At 45.6% G+C, this 27,472-nt stretch overlaps 2 protein-coding genes and 1 non-coding gene across 4 annotated transcripts; 2 read left to right on the forward strand and 1 right to left on the reverse strand.

The window, feature by feature from the left end:
- On the forward strand, window positions 1–71 carry TRNAG-GCC (transfer RNA glycine (anticodon GCC)). The gene has a single exon. It is a non-coding gene; the product is annotated as a tRNA-Gly (tRNA).
- Window positions 72–1,577: 1,506 nt separating this feature from the next.
- Window positions 1,578–4,057, forward strand: LOC109783019 (glucan endo-1,3-beta-glucosidase 8). Its single transcript, XM_020341646.3, has 2 exons — window positions 1,578–2,633; window positions 2,742–4,057. The coding sequence occupies exons 1-2, from the start codon at window positions 2,293–2,295 to the stop codon at window positions 3,874–3,876; spliced, it is 1,476 nt and encodes a 491-aa protein (XP_020197235.1). The 5' UTR covers window positions 1,578–2,292; the 3' UTR covers window positions 3,877–4,057.
- Window positions 4,058–4,784: 727 nt separating this feature from the next.
- Window positions 4,785–8,064, reverse strand: LOC109783020 (zinc finger A20 and AN1 domain-containing stress-associated protein 6). 2 transcript variants are annotated; one of them, XM_020341647.4, is made up of 2 exons: window positions 7,873–8,064; window positions 4,785–5,624 (listed from the first exon to the last, which is right to left on the reverse strand). In XM_020341647.4, the coding sequence occupies exon 2, from the start codon at window positions 5,620–5,622 to the stop codon at window positions 5,137–5,139; it is 486 nt and encodes a 161-aa protein (XP_020197236.1). In that variant the 5' UTR covers window positions 5,623–5,624; window positions 7,873–8,064; the 3' UTR covers window positions 4,785–5,136. The 2 variants fall into 2 exon arrangements, with proteins under 2 accessions (XP_020197236.1, XP_045085180.1); XM_045229245.2 differs by lacking the exon at window positions 7,873–8,064 and adding an exon at window positions 6,216–6,363.
- Between the last annotated feature and the right edge of the window lie 19,408 nt (window positions 8,065–27,472).

The raw sequence follows: 27,472 nt of genomic DNA on the forward strand, positions 1-27,472 counted from the left end.
GCACCAGTGGTCTAGTGGTAGAATAGTACCCTGCCACGGTACAGACCCGGGTTCGATTCCCGGCTGGTGCAATTTTGGTTTTTTTGGTCATACACACACACTGTTGTCTAGCTCGAGCAGTTTTCCCTTCTCTGAATCTGCAGTTCGTACACTTGGGGACAGGGGGAGCTGGAGCCTGGAATTATTTTCGTTTGCTTTTTTTGCCACTGTCTTGTCTGTGTACAGAAAAGGATCGTATGCACATCACTTTTTGCCTGATTGGATTCAGGAGAAATTCCCGCTTCATCTCACGCTAGAACTGTCACAGCATGGGACCAAAACTACACGAGCATCTCGCCCGTTTCGCCTCTCCGAAAGGTCCTTCATCACGTAGCAGAGAACAGAAGTGGTCACGGCTGACCAGCTTGGCTAATGGCCACTACTAACTCTGAACAGAAACGGAATAGTTTGCTTGTGTTTGAAGCTGCCAAGCTGGTGTACCTCGCTGGGCATGAACCACTCGTGGGTTGGACACCCACCCCAGCTAGAAGTACTCCTGCTGCTGGTGTACCGTCAGTTAGTTCTTAAATAACCAGCTGGACATGGCAGGACCGCCACCGCCAGCCAGCCTCTGCTCGGCTTCCCCGAGCAAATCTCGACGGGCGAGATCGGGCGGTGGACTGCCACGTGCGCTAGCTACATCGCCACTCTGGTACAGTAGTACCGGAGTAGTAGTACAGTGCAGTGTCACTTGACGCCTGGTCCGGGTTGGTGAGATATGGCTGTCGACGGGACCGGACGGCCTATCGTCGTCGGCGAGGGGAGCGTGAAACAGTGGAGCGTAGAGTGGCACGGCATAGCAAGACGACGCGGCGGCGCGTGCCGACATGTGCAACACGCTCTCTCTGGCTCAGACGCGGCTGTTTCTGTCCGCGAGTGCGTGGTCCAGACATTTGAATTGCCAGGCAGGGGCGTTTTGGGGAGCCGCGTCCGGCGCAGGCAACGGACGAATAAACCCAGCACCAGGGGTCACAGGGCGTGCGGGCCTGGCGTGCTGGCTGTCGACAGTCCATTCCGGCAGGACGCCGGCCATCTGGGCCGTTCCACGCGCCCCCTGTCCCTCCCTCCTCGGTTCATACTTGCCTGGAGAAACGAAAACGAAAACAAAGTACCACTCCTACTACAGAAAGCTTAAAGAAACTAGCAGTAGATGTTTTTTTTTTTTTGCGAGATCAGTAGATGAGATCTCGTACACAAAAACTTTGGTTCGCCCTGCAGCACCAGCAGACGGGTAGCGTGTGTGCAAAAAAGGAGCGCACGGAACCTCACACGGTTTCTTTTTCGAAATCCCGCTTGTTCTTCGCACGCAAACCCTTTTCTTTTCCGAGAAAAAAACTTTCTTTTTACAGTCCGCGCCCGCACCGAACCGACGTGGGCCCCACGGCTGGTCAACCCGGGCGCGTGCCGCGCGCCACGTCGCCCCCACCGATCCAGCCGCCGCGCAATGACCCATACGCCCCTCTCCACTCCCCCCACTCTCTGCTTGCGCTTCGCCGTCCGCTCGCCGTCCGTCCACCACTGGCCAGTCCACACCCCACCCCACCCCAGGATCCGTCGTCCGTTCCGTTGCGTTGCGTTGCGTTCCATCATCCCCCTCCCCTCCTCGGCTCACCATCAACCCCTCATAAATTCTTTCTTTCTCGGTTCCTTGTCCCAGACCCAAACGCACCAACGAAGCAACGCGTAGCCGGCCGATCTCCGAGTTAAATGCTGCCCCCTTTCTGACCCTCCCTTCCTCTCAACCTCGGTCCCCGGCCGGCGTCGCCATTGCCTAGACTCGACTCTCTCTTTCGCCGGATTCAACTCGACTCAAAAGCCTCGACGCTTTCCATACCTCCCTCTGTTTCGTTTCTTGCCTTTTTGGCTCCGGTAAGATTTTTCCGGCATTCACATGTGAGCCTCGCCCCCCTATCCCTTTCTCCCCCATCTGTTGGTGTCACCAGGATCAGGATCAGATAGGAAAGCCCAGGCTCAGAGAAACCGCGTTTCGTTTCCGTGCGCAATCCGCCATTGCCGTTTCTTGCAGCTCTCGCAGTCCGTCCCCCGATTTATACTCTGCGCACTTCCTTCGCCGCCCGGGCCGACATTGCTCCGGGTGTCCCCTCTTCGGCTGAATCTCGATTCGATTCGATTCGCGCCTCCGTTCGGATCGGGAAATCTTGAGCCTTCCCCTGGTCGGATTCCCATAGCGTCGCGTCCAGAGATCTTCTCCCTTCTTTCGTCAGTTCGCCGGAGCGCAGAGAGGCCTGAACAATGGCGGCGGTGAATCTTGGAGCGTGGCTCTGCGCGCTGCTGGCGGCGGTGGCGGCCGTCCTCCCGGCGGCGGACGCGCTGGGGATGAACTGGGGCACGCAGGCCACGCACCCGCTCTCGCCCAGGATCGTCGTGCAGATGCTCAGGGACAACGGCATCAAGAAGGTCAAGCTCTTCGACGCCGACCAGGGCACCCTCAACGCGCTCGCCGGCACCGACATAGAGGTCATGGTCGCCATCCCCAACAACCTGCTCGACATCATGAACGACAAGGACAACGCCAGGGACTGGGTGCGCCACAACGTCTCCCGCTACCACTTCGACGGCGGCGTCAACATCAAGTGAGTTTTGACTGAGCCCCCTTCCTCTTGCATGCTCCAGTTCATGGAAGTCATGCGCCGCCGCCGCTCCAGTTCATGGAGTGCTTACTGATGATGTTCTGTTCGCAGGTACGTGGCCGTGGGCAACGAGCCCTTCCTGGCGTCCTACAACGGCACCTTCGACAAGGTCACCTTCCCGGCGCTGCAGAACATCCAGAACGCGCTCAACGACGCCGGATTCAGCGAGATCAAGGCCACCGTGCCGCTCAACGCCGACGTCTACAACTCGCCCGCCAACAACCAGGTGCCGTCGGCGGGCCGCTTCCGGACGGACGTCGCCCCGCTCATGACGCAGATGGTGCAGTTCCTGGCCAACAACAGCGCCCCCTTCACCGTCAACATCTACCCCTACCTCAGCCTCTACCTCAGCGAGGACTTCCCCGTCGACTTCGCCTTCTTCGACGGCCTCGCCAAGCCGCTGGTCGACGGCGAGCGCACGTACACCAACGTGTTCGACGCCAACTTTGACACGCTGGTGTCGGCGCTCGCCGCCGTCGGCCACGGCGACCTGCCCATCGTCATCGGCGAGGTCGGCTGGCCGACGGACGGCGACAAGCACGCCACCAACGCCCTCGCCAAGCGCTTCTACGACGGCCTGCTGCCGCGGCTGGCGGCCAACACCGGCACGCCGCTCCGGCCCAGCCAGTACATGGAGGTGTACCTCTTCGGGCTCCTGGACGAGGACGTCAAGAGCGTGGCGCCGGGCGCGTTCGAGCGGCACTGGGGCGTGCTCCGCTTCGACGGCCAGCCCAAGTTCCCCATGGACCTCACGGGGAACGGGCAGAACACCATGCTGGTGCCGGCCAAGGGCGTGCAGTACCTGCCCAGGACGTGGTGCGTGTACAACCCCAACGCCGAGGACAAGAGCAAGCTGGTCGAGAACGTGAATTACGCCTGCACCTTCGCCGACTGCACGGCGCTCGGCCTCGGCTCCACCTGCTACGGCATGGACGCCAATGGCAACGCCTCCTACGCCTTCAACATGTACTTCCAGGTGCAGAACCAGAAGGACGAGGCGTGCGACTTCCAGGCGCTCGCCGTGCCCACGCAGACCGACCCCTCCACCGCCGCCTGCAGCTTCCCGATACAGATCGCCGCCGCCTCCTCGACGTCGAGCGGCCACCGGCGAGCGCGCGCCGGGCCGCTCGGCGCCGCCGCTCTGCTCGTGCTGCTGGCTCTGGTCCAGCTCTTGATGTCGCAGTAGAGAATGAAACAGACTTGTTTTTCATCAGTTGATCATTTGTTGCCTCATAGCATATTTTTTTGGGATCAGCAGTAGTTACTAGCAGTAATTCGGTACGAGAGCTTGTACTGGAGGCATATATACCTGAGGATATATGTTCAGATGGCATTTCACATGATATTCAAACACTTGCTGTGCTTGATGACTATGGTGTACAGTTCATTCAGAATCCCAGATCCAACGTTCCAGTGATATTTCACAAAACATTAACAAACATTAAAAAAACATGAGTGATGACTGAAATCGAGTACAGTTGATTCAGAGTCGCAGATCTCGCAGCATGGCCATGGAGTATATACAAAGTGAGCAGGATTTGGTTGGCAATATAGTACTGCAGCAGATGAATCCTGGATCCAGAATAACATGGTCTAGATGCACAACTTTTCTTTCAATGCAGGTCGGCAAAAAAGAAGAAAATAAATGCTTCCAATGCAGGCAGGTAGTGTGAGGTGACCCATTAACTAGTTTCTCAATAGGACGCAACCAGCCATGTGGAGGTCCATTATCTGCTGCTATTTTCAGTTTTTAACCACCTACCAGATGATTATAAGCCTCTGCTGTTGATCAAAACAAAATCAATCAGGCACCTTGGACAAGTTCTACTACATTTTTAAAGAAGCACTGAAGTGGAGGCATGGACACTCTGCTTGTCTCTGCATCACCCTCAACAAACGAACACCCAACATATAATTTTACTCTGACAGTGATCTGTGCAGCAAACTACTACTACTGGTGGATCTTTTCAACAATATCCCCTCTCCAACTCATAGTATAAAATGCACCAAGTATTGCTGATTTGAACACACAACACACCGAAATGTACAATGATTTACACTAACAGGTGACCACGGAAACCTGCCAAGCCTTGAGCATATAACAGGTTAATCGGTTGAACTGCATACTGTTAAAGGATAAATATTTACATTCGCATTATTCATATGTAAATAAACAGAAGTGCACCTGTGGCAATGAATGTTCCTCCCACACAAACACCAACATTATACAGCCCTTGAAGGCGCGGCCAGCCCGGCGCAATGGCCCGTTGATGGCCGTCGGACGGACATCGGTTGGTGGTGTTTGTCGAAGGCGGGTTCATCGGCAAAGTACATTCCAGGAGGATGGTAGACACACAATTCTGAAGTAAACCTGACGGACCAAGCATCATCATCATCATCATAGAGGGAATAAACGAGCTGGAGGGCTCCTGCAGCAGAACCTCCATCAGAATCTGGTGACCTTGTCAGCCTTGACGACCGGGTTCTGCTGCGCGATCTGCTCCCTGCCGGCCTGCTTGTAGTCGAACTTGCAATCGTGCGCGTCGGCGTAGCGGTGCATCGAGCAGAAGGTGTCTCCGCAGCGGCACTTGAACCCCGTCAGCCCGACCTTCTTCCGGCACGACAGGCAGCGGTTGCTGGGTGGCTTCGGCGCCTCTTCCTCGGCTACTCGTTTTCCTTCTTTGGCTGAGGCAGACGCTTCATCCTTGATCTCTGCCACCATTGGTGTGGGTGACGATGCAACAGCAGCGGCAGTTTTGTTCTCAACTAGAAGGGCCATGCTCTTGGCCTTGACAGTGTCTCGGTAACACTTTGAGCACATGTTCTCTGTCATCCGGTTCCCGAAGAAGCCACAGTTGTTGATGCACATTATCGGAGCCTCGGGCGCGTGGACACCCGTATCCTCTGCCTCTTTCCAACTCTCTTGCGCCATTTCTGCAGAACATCAATTTGCAGCTTCAGTATCAAGAACGGACAATCATTGACGAAGAAACTAGAGCATTATCAATATGACCAATGCACAAAATGATGTAAAGGAAGCTAAATGTCAGATGGCCATCACAAATACTTGTCCTGCAATTGTCCTGAATATGATGAGCACTCATCCTAACCTACAGAACCAATTAGTTGTCTACTCCCATCATTCGGATTAGAGGTCATAGATAGGCACTGAGTACCATCAAACAAGCACCACATTTGTGGAAAGAGGGCCCCCATACACTCAAGTCCCCATGGCCCATGCACATGATCAAACCTTGATACAGAATTCTTCATTAGTATTTCCTGATTAGGCTACTCCCCTTTTGAACAGGTATTCTCTAGAAATTTAAATGCTGCTTTAAAACAAGCATAAATGTGTGACAGACAATCTAAAAATGCACATGATTCCCATATCTTGTATGGAGAAAATAGTACTGAAACCAGCCCGGCAAACTGCATAAATGTCTTTGCTGCGAGGTAAACCAAGAATAGGAATAAAGCAATCAAGTCGCTATTGATTTCTTATCCTTGTATGTGTTTACTCACCGACAGACCTTGTGCGAATCGATGATCAATTGCTATGCTTGCCAAGAAACATACATATGAATTTTCACTAATGATGAAGTAGTATTTATAGACAGTTTACTCGCCGCCATCTTTGTTGACATAGTATCCCCTTGAGTAAAGGGAAGGATCTTATTCTTATCTACGGCAGCGAAAACCGCAAGGAAGAAATCCTACCGGCTAAGCGTCTGCTTTGCAACCGTGATTAAGAAACCTTGGGAAGGTCACAAGGCAGAAACAAAAACATACCGTGCAATCCAAGGCAGGCCAAACATATCATTCATGTTGAAGTTTTCGTACACGGTTTTACTCGCCGCCTTGGCACCTATCCTATCTTGCATAAAGGGATATAGATCCTGTCGACGGAAAGTTGAATTTCCACACTATTCGAAAGATTTCTGTGGCAATCACTTTGTCCATCTTTGATGACATAGTATCCCCTTGAGTAAAGGGAATGATCTTATTCTTATATACGGCATCGAAAACCACAAGGAAGAAACCCTGCCGGCTAAGCGTCTACCTTGCAACTATCGGGAAGGCCAAAGGCAGAAGCAATCCAGGTAGGCCTACGTGAATTCCCTTATCTGAACACTAATCCTTTTTCTATTCTTTCCTTTTATTTTCAAAAAGAGGGTGAACAACCCCTACCTCTGCATCGATTGACGCGCACACCTCTAGAAACACTAATCCTCTATCGATGACAAACACCAATTACTCAGTTCGCAGCTATACCGAAGTTTCAAACACAATCACTCATCCATCATCATAATTTCATTTTCGATAACATCATCCATCACCGTAACCACCGCAAATTCAGGCATGCTTGTTCGTCATCAGGCAACAGAACGCACCAGACTATCTAATAAACAAACCTATCCTAGGTGTTGGCAGGTCACAGCCATGAACAATCAACGCGTCAGACAAACAATTGAATAAACCGGACCAGAGAATTCTATCTAAAACCAGGAACAGAGCAGCCAGACCTCATCAAAAGAGCGAAATCAACAGCAGCCGTACCAGCTTGTCCATCTTTGATGACATAGTATCCCCTAGAGTAAAGGGAAGGATCTTATTCTTATCTATGGCAGCGAAAACCGCAAGTAAGAAATCGATTGCCTTGCAACTATGTTAAAGCAACCTCGGCAAGACCACAGGGCAGAAGCAATCCAGGTAGGCCTACATGAATTCTCCTATCTGAACTCACAATCCTTTTCTTTTCGAAAAGAAGCGAACACCCCCGGCCTCTGTATCAATTGATGGACACAGCCCTAAGAACCCTAATCCTCTACGGACGACCAACACCAATTACTTTGTTCGCAGTTATAGCGAAGTTTTCCAAACACAATCACCCATCCATCATCATAATTTTATTTTCGGTAACATCATCCATCTCACCATAACCACCGCAAATTCAGGCATGTTTGTACGTCATCCCATCAGGCAACACACGAACCAGACTATCGATCCGAAAAACAAACCAACCGATCCTAGATGGAAGGCAGGCCGCAGCCAAGAACAATCAACCGCATCAAACAAACAAACAATCGAGCCAGCCGGAGCCTTGAATTCCTATCTAAAACCAGGTGCAGAACAGAACAGAGCAGCCAAACGGCCAGAGCGAAATCAACGGCGGCCGTACCTAGCCGGGGAGCCGGGCGATCGATCGGAAACACGGAGGAGACGGCACGGCGGGGATCGGGGTCCTCGCTCTCGTCCTCCTCCCCTCCCCTCCCCTCCCCTCCCCTCCGCCTGTTCTTCCGGGGGATAGAATTCTCTTCTTGTTATTTTGTTGGCGTCCTTGTTCTTTTATGCGCGTCCCATTTCCTTTTGGGTGGCGTCGTTGGGGCCGGGCCAACATTAATTTATAAAGTTGGACTTCTGCCCGTAAAGGGCCCGGGGGAAAGGGGCCTTTCCGAACTGGACCGCGCCGTCGCTTTCCGTTCGCATTTTAATCGAGAAGAAAGTTGGCGACGGGGTTGTTGGGCTGGATTAAAGGCGAAATGTCGCACTAATTCGGTGGGGATTAGGAAGGAGCTGCGATGATGCTTCTGGACGCGCCGGCGAGGTCACACGACGGACGACACGACGCCGATGGAGGGCCATGTGGCGCGCCATGGATGGATGTATGCCCCCCGCTGCAGCCGGATGATCAAAGCTCTCCGTTTGTTCCAGAGAGAGTGAAAGGTGATGGTTGGATTTGGGTACGTGTCTTGCTCAGTACACCTGATCGGACATGTTGCGGGGCAGAGTAGCGTGGCCTTTTCAGATTTTTTTGCCCGCCAATGGTTTTCAGGTTTTTAAGCACGGAGATCGTTGCTTACAGTAAATTGCATTTAGGTTTTAGTTTTAGTTTAGTCATCGTGTTCTGGAGATCTCAATCAAAATTTGACGAAATGTTGATGGGCGATGTATCAAGTGAAAACTGGTTTTCAGTGAAAATCTGAAAACTTTCCGCGTGGGTCATCGGATCAGTTATAAACGACACAGATTGAAGGTGGGATCCCTAACCTGCCACTTAAACGCTAATTAGCAGACAACCCCCTGTTATCCACCGATAACATGGGCCCTGCTACATGGTTAGTGTGTGCTGTGTGGTCATTAATAACGGGTTCAAAGATATTGTCGAGGGCGTCAAGTACCGACTTGAGTCGACGGCTGTACTCGGCGATGAGGAGGTCCCTGGACCAAGCTCCGGAACTCGGTGCCGATCAGCCGATGTGCATCGCTCACACCCAGGCTCGTTGTCCCGAAAGATTAGATGGAGCTGGTGCCAGACATGGTACTCCGTGCTAGCCGGAGACATCACCGCGCCCAGCAGATCGTCCGCGATCGTGTCGTACATCTAGAGCATGATCATGGTGCCACAGTTGCGTGGGGGGCTCCTCATCAACATTGTTACAATAGCAACCAAAAAGTCTAGCAGCTTGATGTTTTTGTGCCACAAATACACTGACACACATAATCATAATCAGACCATTTATCATCAGGACGAGATCAAAAGTCAAGACGGGCGAGCCTACATCCTTAGAGGGAATCCATCAACACTAACTTAGAGGCCGAAATCAACTCATCAAGGGAATAATTGAGAGAGATATTCCAGCATCTCAGCATTTTCTGGTGATGGTTCTCATGGTGAGCTCGGCCACCCCATCAGTGGAGAGAACTGGTCGCCGATGTTGATCACTTGGGCTGGCTCAGCATGAGGAGGAGGAGGAGGAGGAGCAACCGCAGCAGCTTGCCCAATCAAGCAGGAGAAGGAGTTCACTGTGCTCATGAGATCCTGTTGCTCCACATTCTCATCGTCGTCGCTCAGTAAGTTTTCACATATCTGCTCAAGTCCCATTGTCTCCGGTGAGATGTAACCATTACTCGGCTGGTTCTGCAGCAAGGTCTGCCCTGAAGGTTCCTCTGAGACTGTAGTGGTAGTGGTACAGAAATAAGGAGGTGGTCAGATTAGTTAATCACCCGCATAAAAAAAGGGTCAGATTAGTTAACAGTACAAGTTCAAGTAATTTCTGTAACAAGTGAATCAGGTTCTCAACAATAAAATGATGCAAACTGCCGACAGAAATTTTGCGTGCCATGTCAACTGACTAGAGAGAAGCTACATGATTTATAAAGTAGAATACAGATAAAAATGATCGATTACTTACAAACTATACTATGCATATTAAATTCAGAAACTTGCAAGAAAATATTCTTGGATTTCACATACCGCCCGAACAGATCAGAAACAAGCCATATAACATTGTTTTTTGTAATCAGATTTGTAGCGCTATGTTTATTGTTTTCACTGAAAAAATTGTGTACTTGTTGCGTCTATTATTTGGCATATAACATTGTACTATTGGAACGGTAAAATTGCACTTCTTCAAGTACGTGAAAACTTGATCTAATGTTGTAGTTCTGATTTATCCTTTCAATCAAAGCAGTATAAGTGTTACAGTTCTGACATGTAGATAAAGGAATAGTAGTACATACCTGGGCTTGGGTATAAGACAACATGGTCGGTGCTGCTTGGTTGGTTCCCTGCTTCGACCTGCCGATTCGTCATACTGTCACCAGGGAACCTACTTACCACCTCAGGCAGCGCGACTCTTCTTGACGAATAATCATCGACCCTGTTATGCGAGTCCTCTGAATTGGTTAGATTGCTGATGTGTTTCCCTTTGGCATTGATGACTCCATTTGACATGAAGGGTTGTTGCGCCACCCTAGTCATCTCAAAGAACTCCTCCCAGCTAAACATGTCACTCTTCAATTGATCACCACCCCTTGAAGGTTCTTCTGTAATCATAGAGGTACCAACAACTACTGTAGAAAACAAAAAAGAGGTCAATGTACTTGATTTTATCTTACAGATTTAGTAACAATATGCGAAAGAACCATGCTGGGTACTAACTAATATAACTCTCGTGCATAGTTAGCGATATACCGCAAAAGTAAACTTTCAGGAAATGCCAGTTCTGGAGTTTACCTGAGCTTTGGAAGTGTTCACCTTGCAGGGCTCCAGAATCATTTAGTCCTACTGTCGTTGTTCCAGTTGGCATCGGATAAAGTGGCATCGACTGCGCAGTTTGTGCGGTACCAAACAGGTCATCACCATCACTACGGTATGAGTTTTCATTGCTCATACTCTTCTGATTGATATTGCCCTCCTGACTTAATAAATATAGACGATGGTCTATGGAGAGGAGATTCTCAATGTGCTTGTCCATTATCCCTGGCCCACACTGTAGAGCATGCCTACTGAAAGTAGTAAAAGGGAAATCTTCACCCACCAATACAATGAACATATATGGAAATTAACAAGGGTTCAAACAAAACTAACTTAGCCAGATGTGTATGTACTACTGTGCAGATAACATCAAATGGCATGTCACGTAAAGAACGATGGTTCTCAATTTGAAGTAGGACACTGATGCGCCTGTATGTACGCCTGAAATACGGCATTCTGAAATTTTGCCACTGTTGCATCTTGTTTTGGAGGCGTTCTTCTAAAATGCCTCAAACACTCTGGTCTTTTGAGGCGATCCCTAAAAATGCCTCCGGACAACAAGTAACAGGGCGTTATAGAAAACGCCTCCAGCATACTGCCTCCAATCAATCAACGTGTTGTAGTGTTTGTGACATTTATATCAGGTTTTAGCCCAGCTTCTCCTAATTAACAAACAATGTCATTTTTTTCTTAATGAATAAATAATGCTTCTGTTGCGTTAACCAAAAAAAGGAAATTTTTTGCGCATGAAGTGGCAAATCATTTGTTGTTTCTTTTGAAATATTCACTTTAATCATAATTGTACATAGATCTTATATTACCTATTCATGCTTGATTGCCCACCGGTAAAATCCGTAGTTGCAACCCACCTAGTACTCTTGTATGGTAGTGTGTTGCCTTCTTTGAAAAACTGTGGTTCCTCAGACACCTAAATGGTGAAAGCAAGATATAACTTGTAATACCATAAAAAAGGGTACATCACTAGTAACAATCGAGAAACCAAATAGTATCCTCAATAATAAAGAACGAACATCTACATTGGTTACCATTAGAATTTGTTCCTTATCCTATATACATAAGAAGTTGATCCCCACTATCCTATTTATCTCAACATGCACACATGCCACCTCATCAAAGACCCACCACTACATGCACGAGAAAAAGTTTTTCATTATTAGTTGATCTCATGCACACCTTTTACCTAACCACACATGCCACCTCATCAAAGGTCCACTCAACATGCATGAAAAAAGTTTTCCATTACGTTAGACCACTTATAGTTAAAATATTTTCTGAATACACAATAATTATGTACAATATATAATATTTATTTTTAGCTTTAGTTCATATATTATTAATTCAACGATAGAAGCTTCATACAATCAAATCACTGAAATATATAGCAATCGATTCCCGCAGCAACACGCGAATCTTTAGTCTCATATTCAAATTCAAGACAACCACATCTCATCAAAATAACACACCGCAACAAATTCCCGCATGTTCCCGCTGCAACGCGCGGGGTGTCATCTAGTTGTTATTTGTTGTATGTTTTATAGGGTGAAATGCATCGCATGCTTCAATTTATTTTAGCAGACAACGTAATTTACACATATTAACATGATAATTTTTATAAAATGCATCACTCGTCACGTACCGTAATGTCCAATATCCCTGGTAAATTTTTTGGACAAGTTATCCTCAAGGCAGAAATGTCCGACCATTTTATCTCTATTTTCCTCTTCAAACCTTCACGGATCATTTCCCACACTACTTTGCTCTTCACAAAATAGAATTTTGCCACAAGGTCTCCTTTGTATCTTGATTTCAACTATAATACATAAAAATGGTTAACACTCATCTAAATATTGCAGGATCAATCATACTATTTTGATAAAACTATAACATCATAAGTTTAAAAATATATTAATTTTTAGTAAATCCAATGCAAAGATGAACTTGACCGGCAACTATTTCAAACATTTTAGTGACTAACTATAACAAAAGAAACAAAATTTCAAAATATATTAAACAAGTGTAATACCGTGCACATCTGTGAGACTGAGGGTTACCCTCTTTTAATAGAAAAAGGTAAACAAGTGCGATATATACATTAATAACAAACTAAGATATGAAAAATTTAGGTATTCCATACTATACTTTAGGAGAAAAAGTATACGAGTCCAGAATATTTTTACCTCCCAATCCCCAATTCTTAGAATGGAAGCGTGGAAACTGGGAGCCCGTAACTTTTTTGAGGGCTTCATTCCTTGTACCGCAGTTGGTTTTATGTGCGTAGCACATGGGGCTTCCTTTCTTGTTACTTTGGAGCCTAGCGTTAGTTTGTTTTGTATAAGCTCCAAAGCAGAGGGTGCTTTATCCAAGTTTAAACCTAGTGGCACATGTCCATTAGTGGATTGCCGACAAAATAGCTCACCGATCACATCATTACCTCCATCTGACTGCTGTGACGAATAGTAAAATGAAAGCATTATAGAGAGACAATATGAATATAATTGTGTTCAAACATTTTCTAAAACAAGAAACATTTATATAGCAAATATAATATCGAACAGACATCCCGAAATCATTTACTTCTCCCCCATACAAGGATGCCAGAAGCACAATTCTATCATGTCATTTTGTGACTGTATCATCTAAACAGGTTGGAGTGATTCTGCGATTCTTGTCAACAGAATCTATGATTCCATAGTTTCGATAATTATGATTCCGTGATTTGCGATCCTACTATAGCAGTTTTGATTCGACTCAGAATTGTGATTCCTCTCTCTCTCTCTCTCTCCAAAACCATTATATCATATGTTACTTAGGAGAATACCAAAACTGCTTCATTGTACATGTCCTAAGAATGTGAAGAAGACCATCACAATTCAAAATGGTAGGAACTTTGGATCCTTTGGATGGAATGAAATTAAACCAGTAACATAAGTGCTACTTTTTGCTGGAGTTCTAAATTAATGCTCGAGTACTAAATTGGTAGAATTCTGCTATGAATCACGCCAACTATGGCTGGACAAGCACGGGATCCTTTCGCATGCACGAGAGTGCCACATGTTATCCACATAGAGCAAGCGTTAATGAATATCTTCGGTATGATGCAGGTAAATTAACCTCAAAATATGTCTTACTAAACATCTAATGTGAAGAACAAAATATACTTACTTATTAGTCATTCTAAAATATGATTCCTCCTATCCTTTTGAAATTACTTTATTAATTATATTACACAATAGATTGCACATTCAGTCAGCCCTAACTTAACCACACATGTATTTTGGTATAATTAAACTACACCATTGTGCTTTTCATGAATTTTTGCTATAATAAGTTAATAACAAACCTGGATTGTATATTTATATTTGGAAGAAATTTAATATGCGCTAATCTATTTATATCCGTATTAAATGTACAAAGGGGGTTACAAAAATTAATGCTAGTCCTTGATTGGATTGATAGAGCAGACATAGGCACCATCCCTAGTTTTCGTAGGCCCTCTGTGTTCTGTTTCTAGCCTATCATCCTTCAGTTAAATGAACAATAGCATTTTCTTCCTATGTGAAATGGTGGAGCTTCTACCGGTGATTAGAAGAAGAAAGCATGCCGCCCTAGGCTGGCGTGCGCGCCAAAAGTTTGTATGTCGATGGATGGCATCCGGGCGTTAGCATTTGAGAAGTTGTCATGTAATCTAGGAGACACACTAAAACCACATGAAACATGCAATAAGTAGTGGTCAGTCTAACAAATGATCCTTTCTTGAATGATGTATTGAAGTAGCTTACTATTGTGTCATTACTCGGATTCCTTGTACCTGAGCTGAAGATCCTATTGTTTTGATATAGTTTTCACGATGCCTTGTAGGCATCCACTATTCTGTAGATTGAGATGACTAAAATTCATTTATATTTTTACCATAGCATGGACTTTAGTCTTGTAGGCGCTCCTCTAAAACCTTTATGACAAATATAAGAGGTATTAGCTTCTATGTCGATTATTGTTTCACATAGGACCACTATAAACGAATTAGACTAAGTGTAAGGATTTTTTTCTTTCTTCTTTGAACAGATCTAGATAACCCCACACACATAAACTTTGTCATGTCATGTATTGTCCGTGTAGATCTCAAGATGATAGCAAGAGCGAGGGTAGTAGAACATGTGAAATGCGCATAACTTAATCTGATGCATCATCGAAGTAGATGAAACATTAGCTATTATGTTCCTTGTCAATATCTCACATAAAATCCACGAAAATCATAACACGTATGATGGAATCGACCTTCTTGCTTGTTATATCTACTATGAATCCTGTGGTTCAAAACAATTCACATTAGATCTAGTAACCTAGATTGCATATCTTAAATGAATTCAAGAAAACTAAAAATAAGCTACCAATTCAACCACACAAATAACCACATGCATAGTGGCTAGAAAGAATCGGGATTAAAAGCAGTAAACGAAGAAGAAGAAATAACTTTATGGGGACATAAATGAACACCAACATACACTCACGTTGCTCATATTCTCAAATGGTGACATCTCCTCAAGTTCCTCGCTCTCGTTATTTGCATACCTACACTCCTTTTGCAGTGGCATAGTCCGATCTATGACATGCATCGTCTCCTTGAAAAGAAAACCTCCCTTTTGGCCGGTTTATAAGTTCTCCGTTATTGTAGGAAGGCTTTGACAGGAGGATATGTTGAGTTAATAGTTAGGGTCATTGGCAACGGAAATGAAGTAGCCTGGGAGGACCACATCCCATGTCTTTGAGTTTCGCATGGGCCCTCCTTAGAGTTGAATTCAAGTCTCATGCTTACATTAATTTCAACCGAGGAAATTGCGGGTTGTACAGAAAAACCGGATCGTGGCATTCAATTAATGTATTCATTAATTGTCCAATGCATAGAGCACCGGGAGGGAATGGTGGGTTGTACAAGAAAGGGGAAAATATTATTTTTATGGGATATATAGTAGGCTTTAGTTCAGGAGAACTTCAAGTACTTTATAATTCAAAATCTCCTCCATAATAAAGTATACAAAGGTAAATCTTTTAGCATGTTCCAATGAAAAATATTTGGGTACATTTTGTACAGTATGTTGTTTTCTGTGGCCTTGCGTTCTAAAATGTTTCATATTGCTGAACTTATAATACTCCAAACTATTTGCTTGAAAAATAACTCCTAAATTTTAATCTATGTTTCTAATAGACACTAGTAAGTTAGTTAGATAAGACGGGGGCTGTCTTGTGCTCCCATAATCCTGCAATAGGGATAGGACCACGATGTTTTGCTTCCTTCATTTGAGCTACTTATTGCTTGTGGCATATCTATGTGACCTCGCGTGATTGTAATGGTAACTACATTCCTTGAGTAATAGGAAACCCCCTTCCAAAAGCATTTTCTAAAAGAACCATTTATCATGTATTAGCAATGACACTTCTGCTTCGATACATCCCCCTAAACACATCGACGACTCAGATTACTTCGTAGCCCTTCATAATAAAGGGCAAGATGGTCTTTTCTTACGTACAATACAAGGTTTTTTTTTTGAGAAACCGATAGAGGGGTTCGAAGAGGCAAGAAGTAGTCACGGGCCGGCCCATTCATGGGTGCACCGCCTTCACTGGGAGAAAAATCATGCGAAAAAAGGGAGGGCGCTGGGAATCGAACCTGCTTCTTCAGGTTGATGTGCGCGCTATGCTAGCCACTGTGACTACCAATCTGTTGTGTAGGATTTGCAGCGCAAGCGCTTAAGAAAGGAAGTTCGCGGCACTGGGAGAAAAACAGCGAGAAAAAGGAAGGGCGATGGGAATCGAACGTGCACCTTCCAGGTTAAGTGCGCATCTACCAGCCAATGTGACTACAAATGTGTTGTGCTAATTTCTAGCGTGAATCGTTAACAAACTAAAGCTCACGGCAATTTTTTTTGCGGCAAAATTTAAACATGAGTCCGTGCAAAATAAAGATGAACCAAAGTGTGCAATAGGGTTCGAACTAGGGACATCACACCAGTAAACCACGTCAGTAGCCACTATACGAACTAAGATTTGGTGTCCAAAAAGGTAGCCCAGTCTATATGAACCATAAGCCGCGACATTTAAAAAAAATTGTATCTCATTTTCTTATTGGAAAAAGTAAATATATTTAGAAACACAGTCATTTAAAAATTTGTGATATTTCTAAAAGAACTAGAAAAATTTGGGAAAACGTAAACGTTTTTTGGGAATCATAGAAGGAACAAAATTGCAAACAATAACATTTTTTGAAATTGCGAACATTTTTTTGGGAAATTCGAATATTTTAAAACTTGAGAGTTAAAAAAAAAAGATTTTATGAAATTCTATTTTTGGGAATATCAACCATTTGTTCTACAAAGAAAAAACATTGAAAAGGAGAACATGTTTTTTTTTGAAAAACATGAACTAAACTGAAAACACGAACATTTTTCTAAATTACGAACAATTGTTTCAAAGTGCAAACTTTTTAAATAAATTCCCCAAACATTTATTGAATTTGCGAACAACCGTTGAAATCAAGAATATTTTTTGAATTTGGGAACAAATTTTGTAACCTCATCGTCCTGATTACACAGTTTGCCATCAGACTAAGCTGCCACTTATGATATTTAAAAGCAGGAAATGTATAAGGGTCAACTATTGTATCGTTGGAAGAAAACATGCGTTCGTTTACCATGCCTACGTGTATACGCATGCACACATGCATGTTATAAAAAACACATATTTTCTCAAACATGATAAAAATAAGCAAATTTTCTAAATCATTTTCAGTGAAGACTTTTATTGAATTTGTGAAAAACGAAAGAGTAAAAAGAAGCAGGAAAAAAGAGAAATAAGAAAAATAAAAAAATAAATAAAATACTAGAAGCAAAACTAGTAAGAAAACCGATTCGGAACCTTTTGGAAGGTTCCCAAAACCGGCTAGCAACCTTCCAGAAAGCAGAAAGTTCCCAAAACCAAAGCATGTGCACGTTAGCTATTCGCAAAATGGTTTGAGACTTGCCCTTCCAGCTTACCCAAACATACCAGGTTGTACACGGTGTGTTCGGTTGCAAGCATGAAACAACACCAAATTTTGCCAGTGGTTGGGCATGCCCAAGTTTGTTCTCCATGCAAAATTCGAACGAAGACACCGGACGCACGTTGCGTCACATCCGGCCTGTGTTTTAGGTTTATTTCACCGGGAAAACTCTAGAAAAAGCACAGAATGTCTGATTGCAACTAAACTTGGCATGCATGTTGCCCATGGTAATGCTAATGCATGGAAAAAAATTGGGTGTGTTTGGAGGTGGCGGAAAAAATTGGTTCGAAACTTGCCCCTTCCGGCCTACCCAAACGTACCAGGTTCTACACGGTGTGTTTGGTTGCAAGCATGAAATGACACCAAATTTTGGCAGCAGTTGGGCATGCCCAAGGTTGTCCCTCACGCAAAATTTGAACAAATTTAGATACCGAGCGCGAGTTGCGTCACGTCCGCGAAGGTGTGGAATAAATTTCGGTCTGTTCGGAGGAGGTGAAAAAAATGGTTCGAGACTTGCCCTTTCGGCCTACCCGAATGTAGCAGATCGTATACAGTGTGTTTGGTTGCAAGCATGAAACCATTGAAAAACGTTCTATGTGCTCATGAATTTGAAATAAAACCACAGACTCAAAAAAATCATGAATCTGAATACATGGCATGAGTTTGGAAAAATTTCATAAAAAATCATAAATTCGAAATAGTTAAAGAATTTTAAAAAGCTCTTCGCCCCTATTATACACGAATTTTAGAAAGAAAACACAAAAATAGAAAGAAATAATGAAAAATGAAAAATGAAAAAAATCCAAAGAAAAACGGCCAAACTGAAAAATCCCACACCCAAAAACTATACACGCCTTGTACCCCTTCGCCCCATGTAACCTACGCTTTTTTATGTACTACCACGCTTTTTATTAACGTTATGTTTCTATAAGGAGGAAAGAAATATCATGCCACAACTAATAAACAATCCCAGCGGTTAGCGGCCTTAGTATTAGATGTGGATGGTGTGGGTTCGAAACCCACGCAAAGCGCAGCTATTTTTTATTCTTTAATAAAAGAAAGAAAAAATGTAAATGGGCCAGGCCGCCCAAGGTGCAAATAACGCTTTAATGAGCCTAGTACTCCCTCCGTCCGGAAAATGTCCTTTATATATTTTGTGGGGGGGAAAGCGCAGCTATTTTTTATTCTTTAATAAAAGAAAGAAAAAATGTAAATGGGCCAGGCCGCCCAAGGTGCAAATAACGCTTTAATGAGCCTAGTACTCCCTCCGTCCGGAAATTGTCCTTTATATATTTTGTGGGGGGGGGTGGGGGGTGGTACCGAAGCGGCGTATCAAAGAGAAGATGACAATAACACCAAATTGAATTATATTGCATACTGATCTCAAAATAGACTTCTAGCCAACAATGACTGCGCTACATGACGGTGCTTGGCGTGTTGATCGCCTACGGGAATTCTTTTGGCCTATGGACGTGGATTACATACTAAAAACCAGAACTCCGCAACCGCGATGATTTTGTCTCCTGGTTCCCTGAGAAGTCTGGAGTTTTCACGGTAAGGAGCGCGTACAAGTTGGCCACATGTGATCATAACGTCACTTTTGCTAATGAATCATCTAGTACAAACCCGGAGGGTGACCGCTCAGTTTGGAACCGCGTTTGGTTGGCCAATGTGCCTCAGAAGATGAAAATCAATGCCTGGAGAGTGGCAACCGACACATCGGCAACTCAACAGTGCAAAAATCAGAGGCACTTGGCTACTCGGTCTCTATGCCCTCTCTGTGGTGTAGAGGAGGAGACTACTTTTCATGCTCTGATTGCATGCACGCAGGCGAGGATCCTGTGGATTAACATGCGTAGAAGATGGCCGCTGCCTAATGATGATGTTCTTATCGATAACGGGAAGGAATGGCTCATGTTCCTTCTCAGCTCTTGCTCTGAGGCGGTCGCAGACATGGTGATTTTCACTAGTAGAAAAAGGGCCTATTGTCCCGGTTGGTAAGGGCCTTTTGTCCCGGTTTTTGAACCGGGACTAAAGGGTCGTTACTAATGCCCTAACCCTTTAGTCCCGGTTCTTACACGAACCGGGACAGATGGGCCTCCACGTGGCCGGTGCGGCGAGCCCAGGCAGGAGGGCCTTTGGTCCCGGTTGGTGGCACTAACCGGGACCAATAGGCATCCACGCGTCAGCATTTCAGGGGCTGGGGTTTTTGTTTTTCTTGAAGGAGGGGGGGGGGGGGGTTGGGGGTTTTGGGGGGTTAATTTAGGTGTTTCATATATTGTGTTAGCTAGCTAATTAATAGAGAGAAGTGTCCTCTCTTATCTCCATGCTTGGTCGACGCTACGTACTATATACGTATGGAGAGGACTAGACACGCTAGCTAGTAATCAAATGAAGGAAACAGAAGATCGTCATGAACATATGCATACAGAGAGAAGTGATATCGACCACCTCTCCTTCTCCGAGAGATTGGTCGAACAACAAGTTCTCGTATATCTATCCGACACTACCGGCTACATATATACAATAATTATCTCTTACAATATAATCTCCTAATTAAATTGTAAGAACACAGGGTCCACATAGTATTCTCCGTTTTCAGCAATCACGTGGTCAAGGAAGAATGCCGCCAATTCCTCTTGAATTGCTCGCATACGATCTGGTGCTAGGAGTTCATCCCGCATCCGAAAGATCTAATTTGAAGAAGGGGGTCAATACATATATATATATATATATATGAATAAATGAAACTCAACACAAATGATGGTAATAAAATAAAATTGTGAATATTATTGCTTACGCACTTCATATTGTTCGTCAGTGTAGCCCCGCTCACAGGTCGTGTAGCGGATGGACTCGCAAACGTAGTATCCACAGTAATTATTCCCGGGTTCCTGCCACAACCACTTTACAAGAAATAGAGGTCAATCAAACTGATAAGCAAGCATGCTAAATGGTATTGATGAAACTAGCGCTTGAATCACTATGAGATGCGCGGAACATGCTATTATAGTACTTACTTTCGGATGTTTAAATTGCAGCTTCTTCGGCAGTCCCGGAGCTTTTTTGGTGAATTTTCTCCAAACCCTGCCAGACAAAGAAAACAATTACTTGATATCAGGAAATGAACAAAGTTGCTGATATGGTGGATAATGATCGATTTAACTTACTTCTCGAGCATTTGAGTCATGTCCGCATAGTCCTGGGGATCTTTTCGTCTCGAGTCTAAGACGGTTACTACTCCCTACTCAAGCTTAATCTCTAGGAGAATATAGTGGAAGCTGCGCACGCATGCATAAGTCATCAATTACATTACTATAATCTGGACTAATAAGGGAAACCGAATATGCACAAGACAGTAACACTCACTTGAAGTTGTAAGAAAAGAGTATTATATCTTTGTTTTCATTTATTACCAACGATCGTAGCAAGTTGGCCTCGGTATTTTCGGCATGATATTTAACCTCAGTTGCATCTATGAGATTTGTGTTAATGAACCCAATATCACCGATTTGTCTTTTCTTCAATTCGGCGATCTTCAATCTGCATAATATAGTGAGGATAATTATAAATACATGCAATGAAAGAGCTGACCTATATAGAGAGACTTAATGACAGAAGTAGTACTACTTACAGACAGTAGCAAGTGATCGTTGATTTATCGAGGGCCTTTTGATTGAAAAACTGGAAGAACTCCTCGAATGGAACATTCAACAGTTCAATTCCAATGAGGTCATGCTCCGGTTTAACTCTCAGCGTCAAAGTATCCCCCCAGACTCTCTGCAGGTTTTCATGTACCAATCATGTAATCTTCGCATCATCGTTGTTAGAGATCTTTCATCTTTGACGAGAGGCTTCCCGTAATGGTATTTGTGTTCGTCCACCTCCAAGATATCATAATGTACATCGTCGGGCAGGTAATCTCCAAGATTGCTATAACCGGGCACCATCCTCGGATCATTAGCGACGATGTCGCTAGACACCTTGAGCGGGGGGCACGATTGGTTCGCTTGTTCGCCGAGCTGGGCAATTTTTTTCCCAGCTCGTCGTTCTTTTAACCTTTGATCACTGACAGTACTTCCCGACCGCTCCGCTTCGGCAAATGTCTTTGCAATAATGCGCTCATAGTTGCCTTTCGGCGGAGACTTTGGTGGTTTTGTCAGGGCAGCCAGAGTGCGCTTCGCTTTCACCGGTTCTACCTTCTCCTCCGGAGGTGGATGTTTATTTGCTTTCACCCCTTCAAAGAAGTTCGTCACTTCAGCTCGCACGATCTTCGTGGTTTCCTCCTCGGTCCTCTCGTATGGTAACTTCTCTGGAGTCTTCAGAGAAGGACCGAATCTGTATTGCCTCCCGCCTCTGGCTGTACTGCTAGACGCCGGCAGAGCAGATGGAGCGGCTGCGGCTGTCTTCTTTCCTTGCTTGCGAGGCGAAGGAGAAGGACTACAACACGCCGGAGCAGCGGCGGGTCTCTTCCGCCCTTGTTGACGAGGCGGAGAAGGAGGAGGCTGGCTGCTCTGGCGCGCCGGCGCAGGCGGAGAAGGAGGCGGAGTGCCGCCACGCGCCGGAGAAGGAGGCTGAGTGCCCTGATCACTCGCCGGAGGAGGAGGCGGAGTGCCGCCACGCGCTGGAGAAGGAGGCTGAGTGCCCTGATCACTCGCCGGAGGAGGAGGCGGAGGAGGAGGCGGAGTGCCCTTACTCGCCGGAGGCGTCCAGTTCGGAAGGTTGATAAGCTCCTTCCGCCATAGGCATGGAGTCTTCAGAGCAGAACCCAGCGGAGTCTCCCCTTTACCGGTAGGGTGGTCAAGCTGGAGGTCCTCAAATCCCTCCGTTATTTCATCCACCATCACCCTAGCATATCCTTCTGGAATCGGCCGGCAGTGGTAGGTTGCGCCGGGTTCAGGAGGTAAAACAGAGCCAACAGCCGCCTTGACTTTGAATTTCTGCCATTGCGTCATAAGGTGGCAATGTTGAGACTCCGTGATAGCATCCACGGGGTAGCTAGCAGGAGCCGTCAAGACATGCTCCGGCTGAAGCAGCTCGGTGGAAGCCACGCTGCTTCTCCGCTGAGATGGCGGGGTAGCTTCGGGGGTAGTTTCGGCATGTCGATTGCCGTCTCGTTCCTCTAGCGCTTGAACCCTTTCGTGCAGCTTCTGAATTTGGGTCTGCTCCACTTTTTTCCTCCTCTCCTGGCTTTTGTAACCGCCTGCGTCTGGAAAACCAGCCTTCCACGGAACGGAGCCTGGCGTGCCTCGTGTCCGTCCAGGGTGCTCAGGATTCCCGAGGGCCATTGTGAGCTCGTCGTTCTCTCTGTCTGGAACGAACGTCCCTTGCTGCGCTGCATCGATATAGTGCTGAAGCCTCTTGACTAGTATTCTCAAAAGCTCGTCCGTCCAAACGCACCTCCCTGATACAGGGTCCAATTTTCCGCCAGCCCCGAAGAACCAAGTCCGGCAACGGTCTGGCCAGTTCATTGTCTCTGGTTCGATCCCTTTATCAAGCAGATCATTCTCAGCCTTGGCCCACTTAGGCCGGGCTTTGAGGTAGCCACCTGACCCCGTGCGATGGTGAAGCTTCTTCTTCGCAGCATTCTTCTTGTTTGTCACTGACATCTTCTTACTCTTTTCCGATGTCTTGTGGGCCACAAATGCGGGCCATTGATCTCTGATCTTCTCATACCGGCCGATGAATTCTGGTGTCTCTTCTTTGTCGACAAACGTTTTCAGCTCATTCTTCCACCTCCTGAATAGGTCTGCCATCTTCTTAAGAGCATGAGACTTGATTAATTGCTCTTTAACTGGCTTCTTCGGATCCTCCTCTGGCGGTAGGGTGAAATTTGCCTTCAGCTCAGTCCAAAGATCATCTTTCTGCATATCATTGACATAAGACACCTCAGGGTCTTCCTTCTTAGGCTTATACCATTGGTGGATGCTGATCGGGATCTTGTCCCTAACAAGAACCCCGCACTGAGCAGCAAATGCTTCCTTTGTCCGGATGGGTTCAATCGGTTGGCCGTCGCGCGCGATTGCTGTGATCTCAAACCTTTCATCCGAGCGCAACTTTCTCTTCGGGCCTCGTCTCTTTACAGAAGTTGTGCTCGATCCGGAGGGCTAGAAAAAAGAAGAAAGACGAGAGTTAATTAATATGTGTACATACCAAAACAATGAATGCATCAATTAGCTAGTCAGCATAGGCTTAACTAATATATTTACCTGGCCGGACTCTGTTCGGTCACCGGAGCCGTCACCACGGGCTCCTTCTTGCACCAGCATTGGGTCACCGAAGCCATCATAATCATGTCTTTCCTCCTCCCCTCTTCGATCACCGTAGCCTGCTTCTTCACCCTGTTCTTCCAGACCATCATTGTCGTTAAGATACGACAAGACATCACCTCCGGCTAAGATTATGTCCCCCAACACCTCTTCTGCTTCCTCGTCTCGTCCGTGCTCCATTGTTTCTTCAAATATTACAACATGGCAATTATTACACAAACATGACAACAGGTGGATATATTAGTGCAAACGTAGACCTAGCTTATTCCGGGTTTGGGGTGGCCTCGGCAACGCTTCAAGGGTAGGGGCGCGGCGGGAGGGGGTAGGAGACCGACATCGTTTTTTTCTAGGGTTTGGGTGTCCTCGAGAGTTTTGGTCGAGCGAGAGGGCCGAGGGGGTGCTCCCGTGGTATAAGTTATCACGGTCGAGAGGGGGTGCTCACTTTTCTAAAAATCTAACTTTTGCATATATGAACATATATACACAGAGAACATACATACATATATACACTTTTCTAAACATGAAGCAGGTGGATATATTAGTGGCAAACATAGACCTAGCTTCTCCCGGGTTTGGGGTGGCCTCGGCAACGCTTCACGTTTGTCTAGCTAGTGTTAAAGGATTCAACAAAACCCCTCGGCGTTCCTCGACCCTCGACCCCTCGACGACCCTCGCACCTCGAACCCTCGACGACCCTCGACCCCTCGGTGACCCTGGACCCTCCGCCCTAGTTCCCGACCCTCGACCGCTCGGCGATCCTCGACACCCTCATTCCCGATAAAAAAGAAGAAGAAAAAAAAGAGGAGAAGAAGAAGGAATAGAGGAGTGGAAGATTTCTTTTTTTCTTCTTCTTCCTCTTCTTATTTTTTCCGACGTCCCCCCTCATGTCATGTCCGACCCCCCCCCCCCCCCCCCCCCGCCTCATGTAATGTCCGACGTCCCCCCTCACTTTAACAAAGAACTACCTTAAAAAAGACTTGCTTCACCGCGGGTGCTCGATCGGTGCGACGTGGACTCGGTGGAAACACTTTATGAAAATGCGGTGGTGGCCGGGCCGGGCGGTTTTCTTTTCCTTCTTCATTTTTTCCTTTGTTTTTTCTTATATGTTTGTTTTCGTTTTCACTCTACATTTTCGTACATATGAAAAAAAATAAAGTTTCTATACAAAAGTGCACAATTTTTATGAACAAATTACAACATCTAAATTAACTACACATCTAAATAAATATTACTACACATCTGAAATTTTCCTAATCTTAAAACTAAACTAAACATAAACTAAAATAATCTAAAAAACATGTAAAAACATCTAAGGGCAGGGGCGGAGGGGCACGGCGAAGGGGCCGGCGCCGGCGCCGGCGGGGTGGGGCGCAGGGGTGCGGGACAGGGGAGGGGCGCGGGAGCAGGCTGGTTCTCACAGCGGGCGGCGGGGCATGGTGGAGCGGGGGCGACGGCGACGGCAGAGGGCAGCGACGGCGACTCGGAGGAGCAGGGGCGTCGGGGCAGAGGGCGAAAGCGGTGGCGGCGACGACGTTGAGCAGCCTGACGGCGTCGGTGGCGGCGGCGACGGCGACGTCGAGCAGCCTGACGGCGTCGGTGGCGGCGGCGACGGCAACGGCAACGTGAAGCAGGGGCGTCGGGCGGCGACGGCGAGGAGGAGCAGGGGCGTCGGGGTTGAAGAAGTGATGGATTTGGTCGAAACTGCTAAGTGTTTGCTTATATATCCAGGGCATTGGTACCGGTTCATGGCACCAACCGGGACCAATGACCCCTTTAGTCCCGGTTTGTGCCACCAACCGGGACCAAAGGCCTCTTTTCAGCAGCCCAAAGGGCGGGAAGCGGCGGCCTTTGGTCCCAGTTGGTGCCACCAACCGGGACGGAAAGCCTTGCACAGCGGCCTGGTGGTGGGAGTTTAGTCCCACCTCGCTAGCTGAGAGAGAGCCGCACCTGTTTATAAGGTGCGGTGCGCCTGAGCTGTCGAGCTCCTCTCTAAAGCAGGCTTACGGGCCTAACCTCTCTGTACATGCCTGTGGGCCTACTGGGCCTTCTGCGGGCCTGAATCCTGGCCCATGGATGGGTTTCTAGTCGTATTCAGGCCGTGGTGGCCCAGTAGGTGGCATAATTTTTATTTTTTGCCTATTTTTTGTTTTCTTTTTTGCTTTATTTATTTTGTTTTGTTTCTACTTACAACAAAAACTTATTTATTTTATTTTATTTTGTTTCTAATTACTTATTTATTTTACTTTATGATAATTCTTTTTGCTATTAAAGTTTCTAACAAAAAAAGTTCTTTATGAAAATTCTTTTTGCTTTCAATGATTTTGAACAGAAAATACTTCGATAATTTTAGTTGCATCAATTTTATATAATTTTAGTTTCAATAATACTAGAGGTTGCTTATAATGTTTTGAACAGAAAATACTTTGATAATTTTAGTTTCATAAATTTTATTTATGTTATTAAAGTTTATTTTATTTTGTTTCTACTTATATATTTTATTAAAGTTTATATTATTTTGTTTCTAATTACTTATTTATTTTATTTGTTATTTTTCATGCACCATTTTTCATGCATTTAATGATTATTTTGAGCTATAAGACCCTAAAATTGAAAAGCATTTCAAATGAACTCTGAAAAGGTTGAAAGTTGGCATGGTATCATCATTTCATCCACCTAGCATGTGCAAGAAAGTTGAGAGGGTTACGGCAAAAACTGGATGCACTTCGTGTACAAAACGGACAATCTCTTTCGAAGTATCAGGATTTCATACGGAAACTCGTCTGTTACAAAGGGATTTCATTTTTTAAAACTTATTTGAACTCCTGACTTTTTGTGTGTTCAAAATGCACCATTCAAAGCCACATCATCAATTTTCAACCCTTTCTGACTTCATTTGTTATTTTTCGTGCATTTATTGATTATTTTGAGCTATAAGACCCTGAAATTGAAAAGCATTTCAAATGAACTCTGAAAAGGTTGAAAGTTGGCATGGTATCATCATTTCATCCACATAGCATGTGCAAGAAAGTTGAGAGGGTTACGGCAAAAACTGGATGCACTTCGTGTACAAAACGGACAATGGTATCATACTCGTCTGTTACAAAGTTGGCATGGTATCATGATAATAGTTGCGGGAGAAAGTATTCACTTTTTCTTCGCTTGTGTCATTTGCTTATTGCGCCGTAAATATGGATAATCTTCATCGTTTATCAGGATGCTTGGGTCAGCCTTGACTTTGAAGGGAGGAATTTCATGAAACTTTTAATAATCTTCAGACATGTCTGTCTTGCCCTCCACTCCCACAATGTCCCTTTTTCCTGAAAGAACTATGTGGCGCTTTGGTTCATCGTATGATGTATTCGCTTCCTTATCTTTTCTTTTTCTTGGTCTGGTAGACATGTCCTTCACATAGATAACC

The sequence above is a fragment of the Aegilops tauschii genome, chromosome 5 (genome assembly GCF_002575655.3).
Source record: "Aegilops tauschii subsp. strangulata cultivar AL8/78 chromosome 5, Aet v6.0, whole genome shotgun sequence".
Classification (NCBI taxonomy): domain Eukaryota; kingdom Viridiplantae; phylum Streptophyta; class Magnoliopsida; order Poales; family Poaceae; genus Aegilops; species Aegilops tauschii.